At 39.7% G+C, this 27732-nt stretch overlaps 2 protein-coding genes across 2 annotated transcripts; one reads left to right on the forward strand and one right to left on the reverse strand.

Moving 5' to 3' along the window:
- Window positions 1-2517: 2517 nt before the first annotated feature.
- Clec4d (C-type lectin domain family 4 member D) lies at window positions 2518-12510 on the forward strand. The gene is made up of 5 exons (XM_051155651.1): window positions 2518-2635; window positions 4410-4514; window positions 5376-5527; window positions 8357-8472; window positions 12125-12510. The coding sequence occupies exons 1-5, from the start codon at window positions 2518-2520 to the stop codon at window positions 12285-12287; spliced, it is 654 nt and encodes a 217-aa protein (XP_051011608.1). The 3' UTR covers window positions 12288-12510.
- An 8565-nt stretch (window positions 12511-21075) lies between these two features.
- Window positions 21076-27134, reverse strand: Clec4e (C-type lectin domain family 4 member E). The gene is made up of 6 exons (XM_051155314.1): window positions 27095-27134; window positions 25684-25779; window positions 24094-24183; window positions 23019-23173; window positions 22303-22418; window positions 21076-21356 (listed from the first exon to the last, which is right to left on the reverse strand). Exons 1-6 carry the CDS (start codon window positions 27129-27131, stop codon window positions 21200-21202), a joined length of 651 nt encoding a protein of 216 aa, XP_051011271.1. The 5' UTR covers window positions 27132-27134; the 3' UTR covers window positions 21076-21199.
- Between the last annotated feature and the right edge of the window lie 598 nt (window positions 27135-27732).

Below are 27732 nucleotides of genomic sequence, written 5' to 3' on the forward strand. Positions count from 1 at the left end.
TAATTCATTCATTTTACATCTCAGTAGTTATCCCATCCCTTGTATCCTCCCATTCCTCCCTCCCTCCCACTTTCCTCCTACTCTCCTCCCCTATGATTGTGACTGAGGGAGGGGCCTCCTCCCCTGTATATGCTCATAGGGTATCAAGTCTCTTCTTGGTAGCCCGCTATCTTTCCTCTGAGTACCACAAAACCAAAAAATAAATGTCTACACTGAGAAATGTATGCATTCTTCATTTGAGAAAATAATATATATTGTACTGTATACAATCATAAGGCTTTCTTCATGAAAATCCATTGAAAACAGTTGACATCTATAGAATTTGTTTATATTTTATGTCTTATAAATTATTTCCCGTCTGAATAAGTGTTAATCCATGATGAGCCTTATACATTCAAATAGCACCAGTAATTGTCATGATGAAATACATTATTTGTGTTGCTGAAGTTAAATTTGTCTTTGGAGGCCTGCCAAGATAGCTATTTTGACTTTTACCATTTATAAAAAAATATTTTTTTCACATAGAATCTCACACTTCCAGTTTTTTCCTCAGGTGTTGTTGTTGTTGTTTTCTCCCTTAACAAGCTTGTTGTCTGTTATCTAGGAAACAGTTGGAGTTTACCCAACATCCCCATCACTTCACCTACTTGTTGCAACAAGGCTGATACACAGGAAGAACCATGATCTCACCTCACTGCTAAGAAAGAAGGTGGGAAAGCTGTTATGTGCTGTAAAATAGACTCCAAGAAACGTTTCTAAGCTGCATGGATATATTAGTAGAGTTCAGCGGCAACAGCAGTGTCATAGGTTCATGGTGGACATTTATCCTCAGGATTATACAGAGGCCAGAGGCATGTGATCAACAAATCATTTTGGCAAGAGAGCCCTTCTCCAAGCTTAACAAGGTTGCTCTCTTGTTCTATTACAGAATTCTAGAAAGGCTGGGGAAAAGAAGGGAGAAGAGGGGGCGGGGGAAGAGAAGTGAAGAGAGAAGGGAACCACTTCAAGATCTGCATCAAAAACCAGCTTCTTTCAAAATAAAAAGCCAGTGTCTTTCCAGCTTTGAGAATCAGATCAGAGGTGTGTTGTCCTCCCGCCTCAAGATCCAGATCACAGGTGTGCCCTCCATTTCTGGATTGTAGTTCATTCCAGATAGAGTCAAGTGAAAACACATTGAGAAATCCTACATGACACACTTCTGGAAGTTTCTACTGACTGTTTTGGGGTTGCTTTCTCAATTTCCTTTTTCTTTTTGCTGCATCCGTTGAAGCACATTAAAGGAAACCCCATTTTTTAAGATTTCTTCTTTTCACTTAGCTCTCTTATACTGGACACATACTGATCTCACCAGAATATATGTCCAATTTTAAATGTTTCTGAGCATACATCTGTGATGGAAACATACACTCTGGGAAAGAAGTAGAAGAGGCTCCCAAATCTTCTGACTCCTGACACACATAATGTGGCTGAAAGAATCTCAAATGAAACGTGAGTCTCTCTCTCTCTCTCTGTCTCTCTCTCTCTCTCTCTCTCTCTCTCTCTCTGTCTCTCTCTGTGTCTGTCTCTCTATCTCTCTCTCCATCTCTGTCTCTCTCTCCATCTCTGTCTCTCTGTCTGTCTCTGTCTGTCTGTCTGTCTCTCTCTCTCTCTCTATCTCTATCTATCTATCTATCTATCTATCTATCTATCTATCTATCTATCTCTCATAGCACTCTAGACTGAAGTTAGTACAGCAAATGTAGTGTAGCATATTCCATCAAGGTGGCTCAGCTAGTGAAGGCACCTGCCATTAACCCTGAGGACCCATGTGGTAGAGGGGGAGAACCAACCCCCACAAGTTGTCTTCTGACTTTCATTTGTGCACCATGGTGCATGCTCACACACACATACATAAATAAATGAAATGAAAAGCTAAGAAGGTATAACTGGTGCTTATTGGTGTTTCTCAGGGGTTTTTTCCCCTTCTTGCTCTCAGCAACACAGCCATCTCTTCTCCTTTCTCTCAGATATGCCAAAACTGTGTGCTTTCAATATGCTTTTTGGCTAGATATGAAAATCCTGCCACAATATTTTAGTTCATAGTTCTCTGATGGAATATATCTTCATTCATTTGATGGTCTCTCATAATTTCATCAGATTAAATTTGCTGCTCATAATTCCACTCAGTTTTTAAATGGATTTTAGAAATTCTTTATGTGTGCTCAAATTCCTTATGATATTAGAAGAGCTTGTGTGTGTGTGTGTGTGTGTGTGTGTGTGTGTGTGTGTGTCACATTAAGTATGTTATATAGAAGCATTAATTGTATGGATTTTGTATGTTCTGCTTATAAATACCCCCCTTTATAAAAACAAGTTTGTATTTTTTTTTTTTTTTTTTTTGTCATCATTGACTAGCCGGCTATATGATTGGTTTGTTCACAGGAAGTATTTAAGTCTCCCGCACGCCTAAAATACTCTAAGCAATCTTATGTTTAGCATGTTCTTGGGTTCTCTCATCTTAGGGCAGAGAGGAGACTAATGTATTTTTTTCTTCTTGTCTTATCAAAAGCTGCCCGGCATCCTCAGCTGATCCCTTGGGTCTTTGCTGTTGTTTTCATCTCACTTCTCAGTGCTTGCTTTATCACAAGTTGTTTAGGTAAGCTGCTCGCCAAAATGAGGCTCATTTTGAATAACCTTACCCAGGGATTTCCAATATAGGTTCCCAAAGCCTCACATTTCCTCAGTGTACCCACATACCATGCATTTACTGTCTTCAGCCTACCATAGGGTTGTGCACTTGATTTTTCTAATCTTTTTGGGACTCTTTGCTTCCAAAAATGCAATTTGTTGATGTACAACTCACATATAAAAGCTCTAAGCATCAAATGTGTCCACCTCATGATTGGAGACAAGTATGTTTCTATGAAGCCATCAGCACCAGTAATATCATAGAAAGTCTTGTTCTTTCTGACATAAAGCTATAAGGTTGTTATGACTGAATTGTGTATGGTGTAGTATGGTGCAGGCCCAAGACAAATAGACTCAAGGAAAGAACTAATAGTGGTAGTGTAGCCTCTAAATGCCTATATTTCTGATCTAAAATTGAGGGAGATAATACATAGTTATGAGGAAAGGAGAGTTTTGTCCAATAAATGTTGTATACTTCATTGATTATATTTAATAAATGAATTGGTTTCTTGTGCCATACCATGTACCAACAACAGCTTACTATAGTGAAACAGAGATCTTTAAGGTGGAATATTTGTTGTGGAATGTATATTAATCTGTCAAAACAATTAGAAACATGTCAGCAATATGATAAAAATGGACAGTCTGAAGTAGACACTATAGAAAAGAGAAAAAACAACAAAAAAATACAGTGTCAACCTCATTGGTTGTCAGGGAAGTAAAACTGCAATTCACAATGAGTCAACACTGCAGAAACACCAGAATGGCAGTGACTAAAACTACACAGTGTCTGATGACGAAGGTGTAGGAAACAGGACCTGTGACGTTTACCTACCCGAAGAAGCCCAATGTAGTAAGCCTCTTTGGAAGACTTTCTCAACCCAGTTTACTAGGCATGTACACCAACACCAGCAATTCCACCTCAAGGCACATACTGAAATGTGTACTTACACTTGTTAGTGTGCAAGGTCAAAGACGCTCAGAGTAACATGGTTCATAGCACCCAAACACTGGAAGCAATGAAAATGCTAGAAGCCAAAGAGTGCAGGCCTATTGTGAAGACAATAGGCCACTTTCTGGTTATGAAAAGTGGATGAACTTTAACTATGGGCAGAAATATTGTTTTAGGAACAGTGCTGGGCATAAGTCAGCACCAAAGAATGGAAGCCATTCATAGAAAATTCTAATAAAGGTCATTCCTATCTGTATTGTTCCAGGCTGAAACCATGAAGCAAAGCACGGGGTGAATACTCTAAAAACCATGAAATGGTTAATTGAAAAGAAAGAGCAGGTTGTTGTAGGATGATAGGATGTTGACAAGATTCTATTTTTTGAACTTGGCAGTCTTTGCCAGGAGTGTTCACACACACTACTTTACTAACCTGTACATTTATGGGTTTTTTTATACTTCAAAATAAAAATGTTATTAAACTTGTTCATAAAGCTTTGTGGAACTAGCCCAGTGCAAATCCTGGTGGAATAAACTGAAAACAACATGCATCTAAAATATTCCAAAAGTTCTAATTTAAGTCACAAAGTGGACAATTTGATTATAAGATATTAGCTTTCTGTAGCTGTCATCAGTGAGTTTACCTGGGATCATGACATGGCATAGGAAATAAAGAGAGTGGGGGGCCCTTAACTGTGAGGGAAGAAGAAAGGTGAGGGGATCAGCCCACTTTTCTAAATCAGTGGCTACATAGCAAAATAAAAATAACTGGGTTTTTTTTCCTGCCTGACAGTGACTCATCGTTACTCTTTACGGTGGAAGAAAGGAGGGGGGAAGTTATCAGACTCCCAGACAGAGCTAACATGCATCCGAGAGGGGCCAGAGCTGGGAGCTGCAGGTAACAGAGGAAACCTCTTTCTCATTTGCTTCCATTGCACCTGTAGTAAATCAGGAAGGAACACAACATGAGAACTGGCCACAAGAATAAGTATCCATCAATGGGCACAGAGTACCTGTTCACGACTGCAGTCAGTGGTGCAACACATTATTACTTTCTTTTGTGGTGCTAAGGATTGAATGCAGGCAGGGCTTTGTGCATGCTAGACAATTGCTCCCTGTCAAAAGAACTTGTTATTTGTTTTGTTTATTTGCTGAAACAGGGTCTCACTATGTAGCCCAGGCTGGCCTGGAGTGAGAGAACTTCCTGCCTCTGTCTCCTAAGAGCTTAGATTACAGGCCTGCAGCATCATTCCTAGACTGGGGGTATTTCTGATGTGTGAATATAACAACTTGATTTTTTTTGTTGTTGTTGTTGTTGATATGCAATGTCTTCTCAGTTTATGTAACTTTGTAAGGCACCTATTTCTTTATTCAGATTCCGGAATTTATCAAGCTAGAGAGAATTAAGAAATGCTTGAGTTTTACATAGTCTTTGCTTTTCTTACAAATAAAATATCCTGCAAAAGGCTTTGCTATAAGAGCATTTTGCTTAATTTTAATCTAAACCCTCCCCATCTCAATTCTTTTCTTTATTTCTTTGCTAAATATCAAACTCAGGACTTTTCACATTCTAGGAAAGTGCTTTACATTAGCCAGACTACTAGAAATGTTTTAATATGAAAGAAAATACATGTAGGGACACTGAATAATGATAATATCCTCTAAGGTATTAGAGGATAGCTTGCAGTAAGATAATTATACAATTTTCACAAGCAAAACACACCTTGGTAACTAATGTCTGTTTCAATTCTCTCCTGAGGAGGTACCTGGACCTGTTGTCCTGTTAGCTGGAAAGCCTTCCAGTCTAACTGTTACTTTCCTTTTAATGACAACCAGACCTGGCATGAGAGTGAGAGGAACTGCTCAGGGATGAGAGCTCATCTGGCGACCATCAACACTGAAGCAGAGCAGGTACTCGTTAATTAGCTCGGCTCATATTGATGCTCTGGTTTCGTTCTGTTGCTGTGACAAATACCGCAACTAAAAGTAACTTCAGAGAGGAAAGGGGTTTGTTTCAGCTTACAACTTACAGTCCATCACTGAGGGAATTCATGCAGGAACTTAAAACAGAAATCAAGGAGGGACACTGCTTTCTGCTTCACTCAAAAGCTCATACTTAGTTTACTTCCTTTTCATGCCAGGACCTCCTGCCCAGGGAATGGTGCTGCCCACAGTGGACTGGGCCCTCCTATGTCAGTTAACAGTACACACAGTTCCCCCACAGACACGCTCACATGCCAATCTGACTTGAATATCTCTCGGTTGAGATTCCCTTCTCTAGTAACTGTATTCTTATGTAATACATCCCAACCACAATTTTCCCTCCCTCCACTCTTCCTAGCTCCTTGCCACTTTCCCTCTCCCCGAGACCCACCCCTTCCATTTTCTCTTCAGAAAAGAACAAGCCTCCAAGAGATGACACCCAGATAGGACAAAACAAGACACTATAGCACAAGGTGAAAGTCCTCATATTGAGTCTGGACAAGGTAACCCAACAGGAGGAAAAGAGTCTCAAGAGCAGGCAGAAGAGGCAGAGATAACAACAACCTCCACTGTTAGGCATCTCAAAAGAACACCAAGCTCACAGCCATAACATATACACAGAGAACCTGGTGCAGACCCTGTGCATAGGTAGAAATGTAAGTACTGTATATGTTAGAAAAGTGGTGAGTTCTTTCTATGTAGCTAACTTCTGATCTTTCAAGATGTTACTGCTGTGCCATTTCTCCCAGAAACCCATCCTTTCCTATTCTGCACTCCCCAGTCTATAATTTAGGCTTTGCTAAGGCTCTCTGAGCACAGTGGGGTGTCAGTATTAACTCCAGTGAGCTGCAGCTCTTACAATGACTCCCGCTTGATGCAAGGCACAGGCCACACTTTCTTTACCTTTATATTTCCAATTTTCTGAAAAAAAGCCAGGCATAAAGCAGGACTCATGAGTATATAATACATAAGTGGTTAATCAGAACTGAAATGGAGTCTTTTTTTGTTTGTTTGTTTGTTTGTTTGTTTGTTTTTTATTTTTTTTTATTAATTTATTCTTGTTACATCTCAATGTTTATCCCATCCCTTGTATCCTCCCATTCCTCCCCCCCCCATTTTCACATTATTCCCCTCCCCTATGACTGTTCCTGAGGGGGATTACGTCCCCCTATATATTCTCATAGGGTATCAAGTCTCTTCTTGGCTACTTGCTGTCCTTCCTCTGAGTGCCACCAGGTCTCCCACTCCAGGGGACATGGTCAAATGTGAGGCACCAGAGTACGTGAGAAAGTCGTATCACACTCTCCACTCAACTGTGGAGAATATTCTGACCATTGGCTAGATCTGGGAAGGGGTTTAAAGTTTATCTCCTGTATTGTCCTTGGTTGGTGCCTTAGTTTGAGCGGGACCCCTGGGCCCAAATCTGCCTATCATATTGTTCTACTTGTAGATTTCTAGGACTCTCTGGATCCTTTTATTTAGAAAAATGGGAATAGGGCTTCCTCAAGACCCAGCTATTCCACTCCTTGGAATATACCCAGAAGATGCTCCAGCACACAACAAGAAAATTTGCTCAACCATGTTCATAGCAGCCTTATTCATAATAGCCAGAACATGGAAACAGCCTAAGTGTCCCTCAGTAGAAGAGTGGATAAAGAAACTGTGGTACATATACACTATGGAATACTACTCAGCTATTAAAAACAAGGAATTCCCAAAATTTGTGGATAAATGGATTGAGCTAGAAATGATCATAATGAGTGAGTTAACCCAGAAGCAGAAAGAATCAAATGGTATATACTCACTTATGTCTGCATACTAGCCCAAGGGGCATGTCCCACAAAAGCCTTCACTTACCAGGAAACTGGGACAGAGGGGAAGGCATCCTATTGGGACTCTAAATGAAATGGAGTCTTATAAATGGAAAATAGCTCTAACGTGTGTTATTCAGTTTATAAAGATCTGGGATTTCTCTTTGTGGGATGCATTTTCATATATGTGTGCCCACCCAAACTTCTGGCTTTTCATTGGTCAACAGAACTTTCTTAGGGATTCTGTCTTCTTGAATCTGCCATCTATAAGTATCCCAACTCTTGAAATGAAGTAGAATTGAAGTAAATATGCAAACTTGTTTTCTTTTATTGAAAACAGATTATTTCCTTATACAATGTATCATGAACGCAATTTCCCCTCCTTCTACTCCTCCCCCTTCCTCCCTGCCTCCCCTCCTTCCCAGATCTACTTCTTTTCTGTCTCTTATTAGAAAATAAAAGGCTTTTAAGAATAGAAACCCAACACGACAAAATAAAATATAATAAGACGAAGCAAAACCTACCATATCAAAGTTGGAAAAAAATTCCAAGAGCAGATAAAAGAGTCAGAGACTCACTCAATCTCATAGCCAGGAGTCCAATAAAAATACTAAGCTAATAGTTACAGTATATATACAGAGGACCTGGTGTAGCCCTAGGTAGGCCCTGTATTTGTTGCTTCAGTATCTGTGACCACATATGCATCTTTGAAAATACAATCTCACTTAATATTTATGATGATTCTAGGAAGCAGTGGAATTGTCAGAAAACTCAGGGATGGGTAAGGTTACAATTCCCCATCACGCTAAGGATATTTGAAGACAGACTTGTCTGATACCACGATGTTTACACTTAACCCGTGATCTCATTCACCTCTTTCTCTTTATCACCCTCGTAGACATTACTCAAGTCCGTTTATAAAAATAACGTATTTTTTTGTATGCAGAACTTTGCGACTCAGTTTTTGGATAGACGATTTTCCTATTTCCTGGGACTTACAGATGAGGATGTGGAAGGTCAGTGGCAGTGGGTGGACAAGACGCCATTTAACCCACGCATGGTGTGAGTATATTGGTTGGGGCTAAGGGCATTTATAGTAAAGGAGAGAAGAGGTGACAGGGAGAACTGGTTTTAAAGCAGGGCACACCCATGTACGTGCTCATGAGGCAGCACCAGCAGTTGAGTGGTCCCTCTATGCTGTGTTCCACTGCAGGACAACCCTGTGGCTTCAGCAACGTCTTCAGTATTCTTGTTTGCACAATGTTGATGAAAGAACAGATGAGAGTAATATGAAAAGGGGTTTCTTTTTATTTTTATTTTATTTATTTATTTACTTTTATTTTTTGAAAAGGGGTTTCTTAAGATTGTCATTTAATAAACAATGTTATAGGAGCTAAAATTATTTTTGAAAGAGTTTTAACCTGCTAATTTTCTTCCTTGAAACCATTATTATATAGTATAAATATAATATACTAAAAAACCACATGTATAATTTAAGTTTTTCTAGTAGTCATGCGAGGAAAGTTAAAAGGTGTTAGACATGGTGGCACACACACACATAATCTTTGTATTCGTGAGTTGGATTCAGTAGGGTTGATAGTTTGAGGCAACCCTGGCCTATGTAGGGAGTTCTAGGATGGCCTTAGATACATAGCAAGACCATCTCAGAAAAACAACAAAACAAATAAACACACACATGCACATGCAGCCACCAAAGTAAAAAAAAGGAAAACTGGTGAAATGTATGGCAATAATGTATTATCAATTATGAGTAATGTGTTTAACACAGTACATCCATGTGTACTTAACACTTAAAAGACATGTCAGTGTAGACAAACAATATTTATTTCTTTCTCTTTTAAAATTAGTTCTATCCTTTGGGTATCATACAATGTGTTTTGTCCTCCCTTCCCACCCAACTTTTTGTCTTCTTTTTTTCACCCATTCTGTGCTGCCTGTATATTCTTGGATGTATGGTAGAAAGTCTACACTCTTAAAACTGACTCTCCCTCCCAGCAGTTATCAATTCCCAAGGCTAGGGACAGGACTTTGTGCCCACCTCCACTCTCCATGCTGAGACCTGATAGGCTTTGAGCTTGCACAAGGCTTGTGCGTGTGCCACAATCACCATGAGTTCGTGTGTGGAGCTGCCATGCTGAGTGTGGAGGACGCTGTTTCTTTGTTCACCTCCTCCAGCTATAACACATTTTCCACCAAGATCCCTGAACCTCAGGAGGAGGGGATGTGATGCACACGTCCCATTTAGAGCTGAGCATTCTTCAGTCTCCTGCTATTTGCACCTTGTCCGGTCGTGGGCCTCTGTGCTAATTTTTATATACCTCAAACAGAAGCCTCTGGGATGAAGATGGGAGATGCACTAACCTAATGGATACAATCATAAGTCATTAGGAGTTGGCTTGGTACTGTGTCCGTTCAGCAGACTAATAGTGTAGGCTCTCCCCTAGGACCGAGGACCAAAACCACAAGTTTTTGAGCTGGCAATGGTGTCAGATGCCTGTTTCATCTTGTGTTACAGGACTTAAATCCAATAACGAAGTTCACTACTCCTACAATGTTCATGTCACTCCAGTCCCAGTTGTGATGATGTCTTGCAGACAGTTACTGGTCTAGCTTTCCAGGTTCACAGCTGGGCAAGCTGATGATCGCTTTTCCCCTGGTAGTATTCACAGCACTTTCCAGCACTAGAGCAGTTAGTCAGTAGGGATGAGGTTTCTGAGTAGTACCAGGCTTATTTTTGTGACCCGGGTTTGCTGTTGTCTTTAGCAATGGGGTCGTACTGCCATGGTCTGGACAGCATCACTAACATTGGTAATAAGTTGGAATACTTAGGGGTCTGCTGGACCTCACTAGCCAACAATCTCGAAGACGGTAACCCGTTCCTGGCACTAGGCTTTTTATTTGTTAGTTTGAGGTATCTAAAAGGGGTAACTTATAGGGTAACTTCATTTTAAATCTGTCTATTTGTGTCTGTCTTTATGGATTATTTTTTCACTCAGAATAATTGCTTCCAGCTCTACCTTGTAAATTTTTATAATTTAATTTTTGTTAACAGCTGAATAATATTTTACTGTGTAAAAAAATACCACATTCTCACTATCCACTTCTCAACTGATATAGATCTAGGCTGCTTATATTTCCTAGCTATTGTGAATAGAGCAGCAATGAACATGGATTAGCAAGAATCTAGATCCGCAGGAGGATATAGAGTCTAATTTATACCCAAGAACTGTATAGCTGGATCATATTAGTAGATATATTTCTAGCTGTTTGAGGAAACTTCACATGGATTTTCATAGTGGCTGTACTGGTTTGCACTCCCACCAACAATAAATGAGAATTCCCCCTCCCCTTTCTCCACATGTATGTTCCCCACTTGCCATCGTTTGTTTGTTTGAATCTTTGGTATTCTGCCTTGGGGAAAATAAAAATCTCAGAACAATTTTAATCTGTATTTCCCTGATGGCAAAAAAAAAAAAAATATCGACTATTTTAAAGATGTTTCTTTGCCATCTATATTTCATCTTCTGAGAGATCTTTGCTTAGTTCCAGTTCTCGTTTGTTTATCTTTTTTCCTTTCGGTTCTTTGTATGGTCTAGGTCCTAACCCTTGGTCAGATGTACAAATATCCTCTCCCCTCCTGTAGGCTGCCTCTTCACTTGAATGATGGTGTCCTTTGGTGTACAGAACTTTTCTACTTCCACAAAATTCCACTTATTAGTCATTGGTCTTGATGCCATTCCACCTGGGTCCTGTTCAGAAAGTCCTTTTCTATGCCATAGAGTTCAAGAGTATTCCCTGCTGTCTCCTCTGTCAGAGTCAGTGTATCAGGTTTTATTTGAGGTCCTTAATTCATTTGGAGTTGAGTTTTGTGCAAGGTAGAGGTGGGGATTCAGTTTTGTTATCTTACATGTAGCTAACTAGTTCTGCTAGCATCATTTGGTGTAAGATGCTGTCTTTTCCGACATCTTCATTGTTGGCTTCACCATAAACAATCAGGCAGATGTAGGAATGTGAACTTAGGTATGGGCCTTTGATTCTATTCCGTTGACCCAGGAATGTTTTTATGCCAGTACCATAATGGTTTGTTTTTGTTTTTAAGTATAGTTCTGTAGTATAGTTTGAAATCTGGAGTGGTGGTGATGCCTCCATATTTTTTTTTTCTTTTCAGAATTGTTTGTCTATCCTGGGACCCTGTGTTTCCATGAGAAATTAAAGTTTTCCTTTTCAATTTCTGTAAAGAATTGCCTTTGAATTTTGATGGGGGTTGAGTCTAATTGGTAGATCACTTATATTGGGATGACCATTTTCACAATATGACTTCTACCAACCCTTGAGCCTTGGAGACTTCTTCATCTTCTGACGTTTCTTTCTTTCCTTTGTCAATGTTTTAAAATTTTTTTCATTGTATGAGTCTTTCACATGCTTTGTTAGACTTATTCCAAGATCTTTGGATAAAGAAACAAAAGCTATTGTGAGTGGTTTGTTTCTGTATGTTTGTCATTGTATATAGGAAGGCTACTGATTTTTATGTGTTAAGGAAGACACACTTCAGACAACTTAATAGCTACATATGGCTGGTGACTCTCATAGATCAGGCTACAGCTCTGTTTTGCCACATGCTCTATTGTTCACTCTGTTTCTCTAGATTGTTCTGTGGTATAATCTCTATCTCACTGTTCTGCTTTTCTTTTAGATTCTGGAAAGATGGTGAACCCAACGGCTTTGTGGAAGAAAACTGTGTTGCCCTTGTTTATGCCCAGGATAAATGGGCCTGGAATGACTTTCCTTGTGACCTTGAGGGGAGAAGAATTTGTGAGTCACCTGGAACAACATTCATTTGGAAGCCCTCAAAGTGATCCTTATGATGGAGATGGCAAAGATGAGCCTATCAGACATGGAGAGAGTGTCTACACATCATAGAAATAGAGAACACACTGCGTGTAGGGCACTGTCTACCATGAGGATGTTCATCATTATTTTTGCTTAAATTTAATACAACATACATAATGTGCTTTGTGTTCTATGTAAGAATGATCATCATTCTATGGGATTCTATTTTTAATCTTTCCTTCCTTGATAGTATTTTATGATGTTTAGTTTTCTGTTGATATGTATTGGTTATGTATTTAGTGAAAGGATTGAATAATACAGCCTTTCTGTCATTTTTGTCTTACTTAAATTATTACCTATTAAAATTCAAACTTACAGCTGACAAACTGGTACTAACAAATCATTTTTTTATTCTTTTCTTATACATTATGTCTCAACCAGTGAAGTTTGCCCTCCCTCCACTTCTCCAAGCCCTCCCCACCACCTCCCCTCTCTCCCAGATCCATTCCTCCTATGTGTCTCTTCCAAAAAGATCAGGCCTTCCAAGGATATCGATTGAACACAGCACAACAAGTTACAATAAGACATATATAAACATAGCCTGCTGAGTCCATTTAGTGTTGCTTGCAACTGTTCAGGCCTGACTGCTTGAGATTGGGTAAACTATGAGGGAGCTAGTACCTAAAGATGGCTGGGTCTCCTTGTCTTAATAGCCATTAATTGACTGCAGCTCTTCATATAAGGCAATCGTTCTCAACCTTCCCAATGTCATGACCTTTTAACACAGTTTATCATATTCTGGTGAAGGCCAACAATAAAATTATTTTCATTGTTACTTCATAACTGTAGTTTTGCTGCTGTTATAAGCTAATGTCAATGTCTGATATGAAGACTCTCTGATATGTGGCCCCCTTGAAAGGGTCATTCAACCCCCAAAGGGGTTGTGACCCATAGCTTGAGAACTTCTGATCTAGAGGTAGGACCCTGTGAGAGTTCCCCATCCATATTTGCATATGCAGTAGTTTTAATGAAAATGGCCCCTATAGGCTCATATATCTTAATATTTGGCCTGAAGTCGGTAGAATTTTTTGTGAAGGATTTAGTGGCCTTACTTGAGAAAGCATATGAGTTTTCAATAGTCCATGCCATTCTTTCTTATCTCTCTGCCTCATGCTTGTGAATCTGGTGTAAGCTGTCAGCTATTGCTGCAGTGCCATGTTTCCCTGCATGATACTAGCCTCTGTGCCATGATGGTTATAGACTCTAATCTCCTGGAACTCTGAGCCCTTAATTAAATGCTTTATTTTATAAAGTTCCTTGGTCATGGTGTGTTGTAATGGCAATTGAAAAGCAGCTCATACAACATGAACTGTCATTGTGTTGGCCTTGCTTATGTGAAGATACTTTTGATATTTCATGGATGCAGCATCTCCATCGTATAGAGAAGACACTATCCTGCATGAGATGTCCTGGTCCTCTGGCTCTTACAACCTTTCCACCCCCTCTTCTGCAATATTCCCTAAACATTAAGTGTAGGGATCGTGTTATGGATATCTCAGCTGGCGTCTGTTCACCTTGCAGTCAGTGTCTCTCTGCATTTGCACCAGCTGTTGATTTCTTCAGTGTTCTCCGTCTGCTGCAAAAAGAGGCTTCCTTGCTGATGAGGTAGGTGAGCAAGACCTGTACTTATAGGTGGGTGTGGGATGGACATTTAGAATGCAGTTAAAGAGACCAGTTTAGGAAAATGGCAGTAGACGGTTCTCCTCTATCTTCCATAACCTAACCAGGCATAGGTAGGTCATTAGATTCACAGTATCAGGTGTGTCTTCCCTCTTACTGAGTGGAGCCATGAGATGTAAGTGCTCCCACTATTGCACCTTTTTGTCATGCTGGTAATTGCGGTTTGTAGGTATCACAGGTGGGCAGGACTACTGGTTGCCTTTCTCTCTTGGCAGCCTGCATAGCATCTTTGGATACATGAGAACTACCACTCATAATAAGGCTTCTGGGTCAGTTCCAATTGGAAGTGTGTGGTGGCTCCAGCAATAGGGTCTTAACCTTCAATTTTTAGGGAGGAAACCAAAGACAATGGCAATACTCATATATTATTTTGGGAGACTCTTCAACTACCTTGACAAACAACTATAAGGGAGGTTTTCCATGGCTGTCACTGAGGCTTTTGTTAGTCGATGGCTCTTGGGAGAGTACTATTATATCCAGTGCCATAATTGTGATATATTATATATATATATGCATTATATATTATATAAATTTTTAAAGCAAACATAAAGTATTCCCCTATGGCTTTAAAAAAAAACATTCTTAGTGCATTTATTCCTCCTCCCTTCTTCCTTGGCTTCCCTTCCATTTTCCCAGTTAATTCATGCACACACACACACACACACACACACACACACACACACACACCTCCTTTTTCCCTGTTTCTCACTCTGTAGCACTGTATCCTTTTATCCTTCTCTCTAAACTCCTTCCTCAGTACCACATGGTGCCTTTACTTTCTTGGTCCTTGTGGTGACACCAGGTTATACACTCACAGCTACAGGTTCAGGGCTAAGATCTACAAGTAAGAGAGGAAACATGTTTCATTTGCCTTTCTGGGTCTTAGTGACCTTGTTCAGTATAATGTTTTCTAGTTCTGTCCATTTACTTGCATTGTTTTCTTTCTATTGTATCTTGGATGCATCAATTCCTCTCTTAGATCCAATATTTCCCGTAGAGCTCATTTGGTGGACATAACTTCTTTTAGCTGCTTATACCATGGAAAGCTTTTTCTTTCCCCTTCAACTATGGCAGACAATTTTGTTGGGTACAGTAGTCTAGGTTGACATCCATGATTCTCTTAAATTTTGTTTTTATTTATTTATTCTTCTTTCATACAATACATTCTGACAGCAACTATTCCTCCCAGTATCCCCACCTTTCTTCTCCCCTCAGATCTATTCTCTGTCCCATCTCCCCTGGGAAAAGAACAGGCCTCCCAGGGACATGAACCAACACAGCACACAAGATACAATAAAATCAGACACAAACCCTCACATCAAGGCTGGGTGAGGTAATCCAGTATGAGGAAAATGGTCTCAAGATAAGACAAAAAAAAACTCAGAGACATCCCCACTCTGTCAGGAGTTCCACAAAAACATCAAGCCAACAACCATAGTATGCAGGTAGAGGAGCTAACACAGATCATGTATGTTCTGTGGTTGCTGCTTCGGTCTCTGTGAGCCCCAGTGAGCCCTCCTTAGTTGATTCCGCAGCAGTATTCTCTTAGAATCTCCAAGGTGCAGAACCCAATGGAGACCTCCAACCTGGGTTCTCTTTTCTCCTAATGTTTGGCTTGTGGTTTTTTGCATCTACTCCCATCAGCTGCTGGAGGCAGCCTTTCTGGTAACAACTGGACTAGGCACCAGAGTATAGCAGAACATTGTAGACTTGAAGTACATTGCTCCAGGCTTTTCTGGCTTTTAAGTTTTCCATTGAGAAATTGGCTGTTATTCTGTTGGCTTTTTCTTTATATGTGTTTTTGTAGTTTTTCTTTTGTTGCCCTCTCTTTGTTTGTTCTATATACTTAGTGTTTAACCATAATGTGTCTTGTGGGTTTTTTTTTTTCTGGTCCTATCTAATCAGTGTTCTGTGCAATTCTTGTATCTGTAGAGTTATGCATTTCTCTATCTGGGAAAGTTTTCTTTTATGATCTTGTTGAAAGTACAATCTATGCTATTGAACTGCAATTAGTGTCCTTCATCTGTGCCTATAACTTGAAGATTTGTTCTTTTAATGTTGTCTCCCAATTCCTAATTTATTTTGTGTGTTTAAATTTTCTCCTATTCTTGGCTTGAATGGTCTAGTTCCTCTAGCTTACCTTTGTTTCCTGATATTCTATCTTCATCTTTATCCATTTTACTTATAACATTTTACCCCAAGTTTACTGAGTTGTTGGGTTTTTCAATTTCATTTTCATTTAATCTTGAGCCCTTTTCAATGGACTCAATGATTCTATCTCTTTTCTGAGTTTAGTTTTCAAAGCTGGAGTTGAATTTTTCATTTGGTTCAGCTGCACATTGTGTCTCCTTGTACATAACTCAGACATTTATTCCCATCACCTTTAAGATTATTGAGATCTTTGCTCATTTCTTCTATAAATGCTCTATTTTATTTGATGAGATTTATGATTGTTCTTTAAATTCTGCTTCCTAAGGTTCAGTGACATTTTATTTTGGAGCATTTGTATAGGACTAGTGGGCTCGGGAAGGGGCATCTTGCCTTAGCCATTCACATTGCTTTCCTTTTAGTGGTGTCACCTAAGCATGGATTTCTTTCCCTGGTTGCTTGTCTGATGTTGGATTCTAGCCTGCCTCAGGCAAGGACTGGTGTAGGGACTTTATAACCAGAGGCAGGTTTGGGAATGTGAAGATGGCGTGGGCAGACTTGGTTCTGGGTTTGTGTGCAAGCTGTGCCTCCTGGAGCTACATGTCAGAGTACAAAGATGCTGTGGTGTCTCTGGGGAGCTCACCTGGTTAAGCTTGTAGGTTACCTTTGCCTCCAGAACTAGGCCTAAAAGTGTAGGCTTATTTTTATTTTTAAATATGAATATATGCATGTATCTGTGTGTGAGAATGGGCACATGAGTGTAGTTGCCCAAGGAGGCCAGAGGTGTTAGATCCCCAGGAGCTGCTGTACAGGCAGCTATGAGCAATGCGGGTGCTCAGAATTGAATTAGGGTCCTCTGCAAGAGCTGTATACGTTCTTAATTTTGGATCTATCTTTCCATCCCTATTAGTTTCTTATATATTTCTAAATGTTGTACTATGTAAAACTACATATGTCATATATACTACAAACAGTTATATTTAAGTATATTGTAAAATGAAGGACACATGAATAAGACATATCTATGTTAAATGATTCTACAAGGCTGGCCGAATAATTTGAACTTCTTTATTGTGGGATGTGGAAATGTTACAGATCTAGAGCCAAATATTCATGGGGTATCTTCAGTCATAAGAGCCATGCATGGTTCATTATTGACTCTGATTGCACATCGTTTCAACAATCAGGTAAAAACTTATTAACAGACCACTGGCTTCTAGCATGTCCAAAGCTAACAGTATCATCAGATAACATCTGAAACCTATGCCTGGATTTTCCATGCTTTGCTCTAACAGATCTACCAATATATTTGAAAAATGCCTTAATTTATATCTTGTTATTTTTGTTGTTATGTTACTATAAAAGTTCATATATTCACTTCCATGTAGAAACATATTATTGGATTCATGTTCTTAAGCTAAAGTAACTCATATATGGCCCATAACAAATTCTTTCTTAATCCCTTTGAGATAAAAGATAGTTTACTTTGAAATCTTCTATTCTGATTTCAAGATATATTATAGAGCTAACAGCATGGCACTAGCACAAAGATAGATATGGAAATCAAGGGACCATGAAAGAGAGATAAACATGTTTTTGTTTTTTTTTTTTTAGATCGTAAGTGGAGGATGAGAAAAAGACTTGTGAAAAAGCAGGTGATGTTTATCCCCTTAGAAGTCGAACCACCATGTGGGGAAGATTGGTTGTTGACCAGCTGAAAAACATCCTTGAACAAATTCTGAGAGCCAAATGTGAGCCAAAAACAAAAGGCGCGACCTTTGGAGACTTGGGATAGTTTTGGCTGTTTATCACTCTACTTCTAGATGCTCCTAGAGAGAACCACTTGAGGGAAGGCTTTGGGGCTCCGGGCTCCAGGCTCCGGCTGAGGTTCTGGGTTCTGGTTGCTCCAGGTTCCAGTAGAAGAAATCCTGCTGATTAGGCTGAAAGAATCATTTCTTGGAACTGATATCCTTATGGTTTCATTGATGTACTCTTTAATCTTCTTTTCCTATTGATTAGGTTAGTCGAGTTATAAGTGAGGTACTCTCCGTTAATAAGTTCATAATAAAATATATTTGCTAAGAAAATTGAGCCTACAGGACCATAATAGGAGATCCAAACAGGAACCCAGAGGGCTACAGCCACTTGATTTTTGGCAAATACAAAAACAATGCTTATTATAGAAAATGCAGCCTGTTTAACAAGCTAAGAAAACTGGATATTTGTGTGTAGAATAATGAAACTAGATCTATATTTCTCAGTCTGCAAAAATCAGTTCCAAATGGATCAGAGACCTCAACTTAAGACCTGAAACTTGCAAACTGATACAGGAAAAACTAAGCAGAATTTCAAGATACAGGCTGGTATGAATGGTGTGCATTTACACACCAGGTCTTATGCAAATCTTTTTTTTTTTTTTTTTTTTTTGGTCTTTGTTTTCCAATCATTTCCATCTAAAGTTTAAAGTTGTAGGTGAGGTAAACTAATATTTTTCATCACTAGATGCAAATTCCATACATGAATTCTTGAGGACAGATTGCAGTCCTCCAAAGCTACAGTACCAACAGGTAACATTTGAAACCTGTACCAAGATTTTCCCTGCTTTGCCGCAACAGGTCCACACGATTCTCCTACTGGTGTGTTTGAGAAATGCCTTGATTTACGGTGGGTTTTTTTTTTTTTTTTTGTCATTGTTATACTTAATTTCCAAATACTCATATGTGAGGATATATTATCTGGGGGCAACCTGAATTCATGTATCTAACAGCATAGATTACAAGAGAAAGATACATACAAATATATTTAGTTTCATACAAGTTTATGTAGAAATAAAAAATGAAAATATATTTTATGTTAAGTCTGAAAAAGAGCTGGATAATCCTGGGGATGGTGAAATAAAGCACAATTTATTACTAATAGAGTCGGGGGAGGGGGACTTACAAGGCCTGTGCAGAGTCTCTTATAGTGGGAGAATTCTAGTAACCCAAGGGTCTTAAGGGGAGAAGGGGGGTGATGCTCAGCATTAAGCTCCATTTAGAGAGGAAAGGCAGGTAGGAAATAGGCATGACCATCCTGCTTTTGCTAACATGATTTTCCAGAGTGCCATATGGTAAAGTACTTCCTGCACCAATCAAAATCCACCCGTGGTTTTCTGGTTTGATGTTTAGTATTCATGCTAAGTCTGACTCTAACTGGGGAACTTTTTCATCTGTATGTCATTACACTATGTAGAAAAAAATTGCATAATGAACATGTATAATTTCTTACTAAAAGTAGTATAGTGAAGTGGCTATTCTTTAAAAATATTTGAGCCATAAGTGATGTATTTAAATTCTAATGGTGACTTATATGAATGATTTATTACTCTACTTTTGTGGCTAAAGTTGTAATGTTTTCTACAAAGCACTTTATTTTAAAAGTTTCCATTGGATGATTCCAAATAGGTCATTTATGTTAAGACAAAACAAACCTTTCCCTGCCCAAGCTAGTTGTGGCCAGTGTTTCACCACCACATAAAAAAGCAGAAAAGGGCAGCACCAAAAAGATCACCTGCCATGATCACATCAGCTCAGCTCAGAGATGCAGGGGTTTTACAACACTGGCAAGATAACAAATGTAATCAGCCACATAAATAGATTGGAGGACAGAAATCTCAGGGTCATTGCCCTTGGACAGAATCCAGAATCTCTTTGTCATAAAACTCTTGGAGATTCTAGGACCACAGTGGGAAGGCAGGCATATTCAACATAGTAAAGGCAATATAAAACATACTGAATCCCGGAGTGGATGGCCTGGAGCTTATGAAAACCCCATCCCCAGGTGAGAATTGGCAATTGGTAACTATTGGCTGCTGGAGCAGGTGGGGTGTGGTTCCCAAGAGGCTGCCTATGCTCCAGTAGAAGGTCTTATATCCAAGTGCATACAAACCACACTGAGAGGACCCAGTGGCCTTAAAACAAAAAAAAAAAAAAAAACAAAAACAAAAAATAGCACATGAAATTGGGAAAGAGTAGTGAGGTGTGCAGGAGTAGGTTGTAGTGGAGGGGTTAAGGATAGATTTTTTTAAAAGTCAATTATACACATGCATAAATTTTTCAAACAAAAAATAAGTTTCAAATGAACTAGAAAGTTGTGGAGTTTCTTTTAGTTTAAATGACTTTGTGTTTAAAAGAAGGGTGTCAGTTTCAAAATCAGATTGTTAAGATGCCTAATAGAAATGCTTGCTTGTAAAGTACGTTTATATATCGACTTGATTCATTTAATTTAATTTCTCTACCCAAGGATACATATTTATTCCAGTGTGTGAATGCTGCTGAAGGTCTCTTTATGACTGTCTCAAAGAAACATGCAGAACATCATGCAATAAATGCAAAATCTCGAGACAGAAAAAAGAGAAACTGAATTTTTAAAGGATTATTTTACTTTGAATTCTGGTTCACTTAAGCAGTAGATACAAATGCAGGTGATACCCGGTTGATAGAAGAGAGTGCCAATAAAATGGGGGTCCAGGGATGAGTGGGATAGGCTACAGTCTGTTCAGAGCTGAAGTGTGGTCTTTCTCTATAGAGATGCACTGAGGGACATGTCATTCTCTTGAGCAGCAGTAAGTTTCAAGACTCAAAGATGAGTCTTCCTCGCTGTCGGAGAACACAGGAGTTACCTATGCATTGTAGGCATAAGGAGATAAGATAGGATGTAGAAAGAAGAGGATGGTCTGGTGACCACTCAGAGTTTCTTTCTATAGACCTCTTCTTTGCTGGACAGTGCACTTGCTCTGTACCCAACCTTTCACACCAATTATCAGAAGCAAGACAGATGTCAAAAGGAGAGTCCCTTTGCTCTTGCTGCATTCATTAGTGAATTGCATTCTAAGTTCTGAAAAGAGAACTTGCAGGCTATGGCAAGAACGTCATTGGGTACCACGGATTTTTAACAATGGGAACAACTCATATCAGAGTGACACATACATATATGGTCCTTATGATAGATTGCGGACGTTTTCCCATGTTGAATGTTGCATTTAAACCATGTCTCCTGTGCCCCCTTGTACTTAGTCCAAAGGCCTTATTTCTGGCATTTCACAAATCCAAGGCATATTATAGAAACAGGGCAGATCATTCCAGTTCTTCCTGGGATTTGAAGACTCCCTTATGGTGGCACAGTCCTCCACCAAAACTATGTTGTTGGGCTCCCCAGCATCCCAGAAGCTGTAAAGGGGAAGAAACACAGGAGATTTTCGGTTTCATAAAAAAAAAAAAAAAAAAAAAAAAAAAAAGGCAATACGTGAAACAGCTTACATATTTGTTATTTAACTGTCACTTTATGAGGTGGGAATTATAGTCTCCATTTTATCAATGAAGAAACCCCACTTGCCTACGTCATCAACTGGTGGATCTTCCTGGATTTCTATGCTGTTATGCAGTTCCATGAATTTGAACCCAGGAAGGGACGCCACAGTAAAAACTGCTGACCGGGCAGATGCGCTGCCTCTGCCCTTCTACCTCACGACACTCTCGCTGTTTTTGTTCTGCTAGAGTCCTGTCCTCCTAGGGCATCCTTCCTGTATAGTGACGCACATCTTCTTGGGATTCGGGGCTGCTGAGCGTAGAATTCACAACCACTGATTAGCTGAGCAAGTCACTCAGTCCCTTTGACATTTAGTTTCCTCATATGCTGGATAAAGATTAATAACGCTGCTGTGTCTCAGAAATGCACAATTTCAATAAAGAAAAATAAATGAAGACCGATTGCAAACTGTGAAGTGTGGTGTTGTAATAACACAGGGCCATTATTAAGGGGAAAGGGGATAGGATCATAAGACTATCCTGTCTTTTACAAATTACTGTTTTTCACTTATTTCTATTTTAGGACATAAGATTGACTTTTACTCTTTTTATAATTTGCATTGTAAGTCAATGATTCTTCAGATCTAATTTCCTTTTCATCTATCATTTTTCTTCCATTCTTTTGGGAATCATAGGGAATGGCAAAGTAAGAGCCTGTATCTCCCATTTCCTTCCTCCTGCATCCAGTATCACCACTGATGGGCCTGAACTTGCATCACTGTAACAAACACCAATCTGAGAATTCCCCTAAGCAAGGTCTCACTTAGGACCATCTAATGTGACAATTTTCCTGCAAGGCAGTACTTACCTCAGGGACTCTGTGAAAGGTGTGTCATCAACCCATCTCCACTGACCCTCCACCACCTGGTCTGTCAGTCCAATATAAAACTCTTTCCTTTTAGGTTTTGTGTGAAAAAGGAATTCCTAAGGGAGATACATAAATTAATAATAATAATAATAATAGATAAGATCAATTATTTTGGTTCTGAAGAGATGTTGAAAGTAGTTAGTTTTAGGAAGAATTGAATTTTTAGCAGAAATTAAGACTAGACTTTATAGATAAACATGCTTAAACCTGCAAGATTATTGAAGGCTATCTATTAACTTCTTATTGTGAGAAAGTACAAGTGACAAAATTTAACAGATGAAAACCCTCTAACTTCCAAGAGATTTTTAGTAAATTCATTCAAAGTTTGTTTGTTGTTCATGGTAGTCACATAAAATGTATCTATCATGAGAAATTAATCAGAGTCTGAAGACAATGGGTAATAGTTGTTTGCCCTCATCCACACAAAGTATATCAAAAAAATATTATTCTAGAGTTAGCTTCTTACCACCTCCATGCCTGTTAATATCAGAAATCCTCATGTAAATTAGTTTTTAAATGGTTTTAGAAACACTGAGACTGAAACTAAGTCATGCCGTCTCTGGCAACAGTTGTGGCTCAGACCTAGCATACAGGTTTGGGGGAACATATCTGCAAAGACCATGGCGTCAGCACTAAGGAGCCTGTTGGCCAATTACCTGCTCTTCCCATGTGTTGATAACCACCAGGTGAGCTCCCATGTCTGAGCAGTTCCTTAAGCTCGATGGCCAGGACAGGGCCGCCTCAGTAAAGAAAAAGTAACAACTAGATTGAAAATGTTTCCAGTTCAAAGGACAGCAAGGCTTGACTGAACCTAGAAGGAGAGAGGCTTCAGAGATTACCTAGAAACTTTGCCAGTGACCCTGTGGAGTCCAGCACAGGCAGCCAGAACTTAGAATCTTCCTGTACCCGAATCTTGCTCTCTAAGACTCTTAGTTAATATCAATAAATACATGCAGCAACTTTGCCTTTGGAGCATAATCTTAATTTTCTATATGTCAGGATCAGTAAATGCAGTGATAAGTGCGGTTTACCTGGGTCACGGAGGCACCACAGACCTCAAGTTTCTGTGCATAGGCTAAAAAGGTCAGTCTTGAGTTCTCTCTAGGTGACTCCCAGGCTACACCTCCCTTGGAGGCACTCTCACCAACTCTCTGAACCAGGATGAATGTTTTAGGACTATAGAAGTTCAGTCATTGAAGCTTATTCAATGAAATCTCTCTTAATTTATTGACAAGAATACTGTGGCTCTGAGAAGTAACTTCCTTTGCCAGCATCCAGCAGCACTTTGCTAAGTCTTGAACTATGCTGATATAGAAGATATCAGCAATTTTTCCTTGGGCATTTTTAACTTCTCTGTACATGTTTTTCTCCACTTTGTTTTGGAAGCAGGTAAATGAGGAAAAAACTTCCATTCCTGGGAATTAATCATGTCCTTTTTAGACTTCCTATTTAGACACAGAGTTGAAACTGGCCCTCAGAGCTTATTGTAATGTCTCTGAGACCTCTGGCCCAAGGCTACCTGTGCTTCCTGAGTTTTGCTCCTCTGTTCATATCAACGCTTTACCACTATGTACACAGACAGGATTTCTCATTTCTTTTGGAAAAATAGAAAATGATTCCACTACAGTTTTCTTATTCTCAAGACAATCCAGAAGCTAAACAATAAAAACAAAACAAAAAACAAACCCCATCGCATCGACCTTTAATGTCCAGCTTTGCAGATGATTGTACCTGAGGCTTCATTGTAGCAGGAAAGCTCCTTAATAGTTTCATGTGGCTGTAACCTTTTCTGCCCATAAATTTGAAAGCTGCGGTACGTTACTGTAAGAGGAAAGGGATGCAGTTAATGCCACAGGCCTTTTTAGGTAATGAAACCCTTGCTCCCAGTTTTATGCTCATAACAAAACAGCCAATGGTGATCAGGAAGTTTCCTCACTGCCTACTCTCCTTCCACACTGGGATCCACTTTCTGAAGCCAAGTGTAACCACCTAAACATTCCATCCACAAAACAGATCGTTGTGCCCTTGGTGCTGACCTGGTATCTAATCTACAGGGTAACACAGAGAGGGATAAGTTAACGATGGGGATCTAAAACAAGGATTTAAGCGCACTAGGGGCATGGAAAATATGCATCGCAAAAAAATATGACTGAAATTCAGTTGTGGTTGTAGACTAGTTGAGTTTCTGGCTTAGGAAATAGCCTAAAGATGAAGATGAGTGTGGGAAAATGAAATAAAATGGCACAGTAAATCTAGCCAAAGACCCATTGCAGGGAACATCATAAACTCGAATATGAATACTGCTATTCAGCTAAGTCAGTGGTTCTCAGCCTGTGGGTGTCGACCCCTTTGGTGGATACATATCAAATATCCTGACTATCAGATATCTACATTACAATTAATAACAGTAGCAAAATTGCAGTTAAGAAGTAGCAATGAAAGAATTTTATGATTGGGGGGGGGGGGTCACCACAACCTGAGGAAGTGTATTGAAGTGCCACAGCTTTAGGAAGGTTGAGAACCGCAGAATTAATACAGTATCAAGTTGCCAGTTATGTATTTGTGTTTATGTCCATAGATAGATAAACACAACTCAGTCTCCATCAGCAGAGCCTCTCCTTCCAGACACTGGTGGGAGATGCAGAAGCGCATGGTCACAAGGTGCTGAGAATAAATGATGGATGGGTGCTCAGCTCTAAGCAAGATGTTTATCACTCACTTAATAGCCCAGGGTGCACTGCAGAAGAGGGAAAGTATGTAAGAGCCAGAAGATAAAGAGAATATCTGTGAAACATCATCTTCTGGCAAGACACAGCTATTACAATCACAAACCAACAGCAGCTGCACTGGGTTTGTCGAACAATGGGCCCATTTACTCTCAGGCACCGTTGGAGGGAGGCCTCAGAAGGCCATATCCTCTGTTGGACTATTTCCTATTGGCAGATTCAGGGAGTGTGGAAATTGCTCCCTTCAATTGTGTACTCATTGCTGACCTATCACCCCTACCCCCATGGATACACTCCTCTAGTGATCACACAGATGGTCCCTGTTAAACTAAATGGGTCACAAAACCAAAGCAAAAGTCATGAAACTGGGAAGGTACTGGGCGGGAATTGATAATGAAGGGGGCGGGGTGTAAGAAAGACATGAACAAATGAGTAATCAGAATACATTATATACATGTAAGCAATTGTTAGGCAACGAAATCAGTCAAGAATAGTAAAATATAGCATTCACAAAACGTTGTTAAGAACAAGAAAGAAAGTCTCTTCATAAAAGAAAAGTGATATACCAAGCAAGAATTTGACCTTCAGAACCCACCAACACATCTGGTGATGAAACAGGCACTGAGAAGCAGGATTGCGGCCCCAGCCATGGTCCATGCGAGCACTTGGAAATTCTTGAAGCATCTTCTCTCTGTAAGAAGAAAGATACAATACACGGTGGATCTTCCCAAAGCAGTATACCAAAGAGATTTGAGTCATTTCTAGCCTTACCTCCTCCTACTCTCGCTGCCTAATAATCCCAGGCTTGCCCATGCATCTGTGCTGTCTAGGGACTATGGGTCTCACCTCTGGAGCTAAAAATTCAGGAGAGTTCTGGGGAATCAAGCTGCTGGCAGGAGCATTAGAACCTGGAAACCACCCATAAGAACCACTGCTGTAGTTCGTTGTTAATGTCAAGTCATAGATTCATGAATATGAGCTTTCTATTTCTAGTTCCCCCATTTATTTTTATTTTATATTTTTTTATTTATTATAATTTATTCACATTACATCCCAGTTGTTATCTCCTTGTTCTTGTCTTCCCGTTCTCACCCTCTCTCCATCTTCCACCCTAATACCCTCCTCCTAGACCTCTGATGGGAGGAGCCCTCCTTCCTCATTGTCTGGTCTCATCAGGATAGCCTGCACCCCCTTCCTTTGTGTGCCGGCAAGGCCATCCTGCCTTAAGTTACTTTAAAAAAATGTTTTTGGATTAATTAGATCATTTTTCCTTCCAAACCCTCCCATGTAGTTTCCCTTGATTGTTTTCAAATTCTTGGCCTCTTTAATTGTTGGGGGGTGTCTGTGTGTGTGTGTGTGTGTGTGTGTGTGTGTGTGTGTGTGTGTGTGTGTGTGTGTTCGCGTATGTGTGTGTTCCTAAACACATAAATACAATCAGTCCATATAATGTTACTTGTATGTAAGTTTGGAGACCTAAGAGGCTGGAGAGATGGCTCAGCTGTTAAAGGCTAGGCTCACAACCAAAAATACTTCCCCCATTTAAAATGTGTCTACACTTTAAGGCCTTCCCTCTTTATTTGCTTCCTTCCATTCTTTTCTTTTCCTTTTACCTCACTTCCCCCTTTGCTTCTCCAGTCTTTCTCCTATTCTCTTGTCACCATCTCGTTTTCAAGCTTTTTGTAAATTAAATAAAATATTGACAGTCATGCATGACGTACCACCCTCTCCCCAGCATACATTTCACAGATGATTAGAGTAAAGTCCACAGAAATGAAGGACCTGCTCAGCTCACAGACACTGAGAGTATCACAGAAGGTGGAAACAATGGACAGGCAGCCTTCCCTGGACTCCTCGGCAAGCTTTTGGCGAATCCTAAGGACACTTCTTCTCTTCCTTTTTCTTTCCATCTCATTGTATACTTTCCCATGTCCTAGCCCTTAACAAACATCTTCCCTGTTCTAATAATAAAGCCATGCAAGCAGAGGAAGAAGCCTTGCAGGTTGTACCTGTGTGGTGAGATGCAGGTGATTCAGTTGAAATCATTCTGTTCTCTCTCTCTCTCTCTCTCTCTCTCTCTCTCTCTCTCTCTCTCTCTCTCTCTCTCTCTCTTCTTTCTTTCCTTCTCTTCTCCCCTCAATTTAGTAAGAACCTCTGGAAAGTGAGTCTCAAAGTGGATTTTTCACCCCTTTTTAAAAGCTCAACCCCAACAGACCAGGATATCACCATATGTTAACATACTCTGCAACTGTGCAATGAAGTCCAAATTTCCTTTCTTGCACAAGGGCAGGGGGTTTATTGGCCAGCGTGCCACTTCTCGCTCCAGACCACAAAAAGAGGAAATGATGAGGTAGATGGTAAACATGAGAAATGGCTGAGAAGCCTAGAAAAAAAAATCTTGTTTTATTTTGGCAGGTTAATGCCTTATTCTCTTTAAAGTCTAACTTAGTCCCAATTTTCTTTGGCACTGTGTGGCTCAGCACCACATTCTAAAATATGATTGGGTTTTTTTTTTTTTTTTTTTGTTTTTTGGTTTTTGTCCATGTCAAGTACACATTTGTTCACAGACAGGAGGCTGAGAGACTGAATTCTCCCCACACATAGCAGGCTGCTGAGTACACAGTGTGCGTATTACAAGTTAGCAATG

Source organism: Acomys russatus, chromosome 13 (assembly GCF_903995435.1).
Source record: "Acomys russatus chromosome 13, mAcoRus1.1, whole genome shotgun sequence".
Lineage (NCBI taxonomy): Eukaryota > Metazoa > Chordata > Mammalia > Rodentia > Muridae > Acomys > Acomys russatus.

Excerpts from the sequence above, each read along its gene's own strand:
- Clec4d (XM_051155651.1), top strand. The coding sequence starts at position 2,518 with ATGTATTTTTTTCTTCTTGTCTTATCAAAAGCTGCCCGGCATCCTCAG. Across the intron at positions 2,636-4,409 it reads CTTTATCACAAGTTGTTTAG|TGACTCATCGTTACTCTTTA; the intron begins GTAAGCTGCTCG and ends CCTGCCTGACAG. Across the intron at positions 4,515-5,375 it reads GCCAGAGCTGGGAGCTGCAG|GAGGTACCTGGACCTGTTGT; the intron begins GTAACAGAGGAA and ends TTCTCTCCTGAG.
- Clec4e (XM_051155314.1), bottom strand. The coding sequence starts at position 27,131 with ATGATTTCAACTGAATCACCTGCATCTCACCACACAG. Across the intron at positions 25,780-27,094 it reads ACCTGCATCTCACCACACAG|AGAGAAGATGCTTCAAGAAT; the intron begins GTACAACCTGCA and ends TTCTTCTTACAG. Across the intron at positions 23,174-24,093 it reads CTGCTACAATGAAGCCTCAG|GTTCAGTCAAGCCTTGCTGT; the intron begins GTACAATCATCT and ends CTCTCCTTCTAG.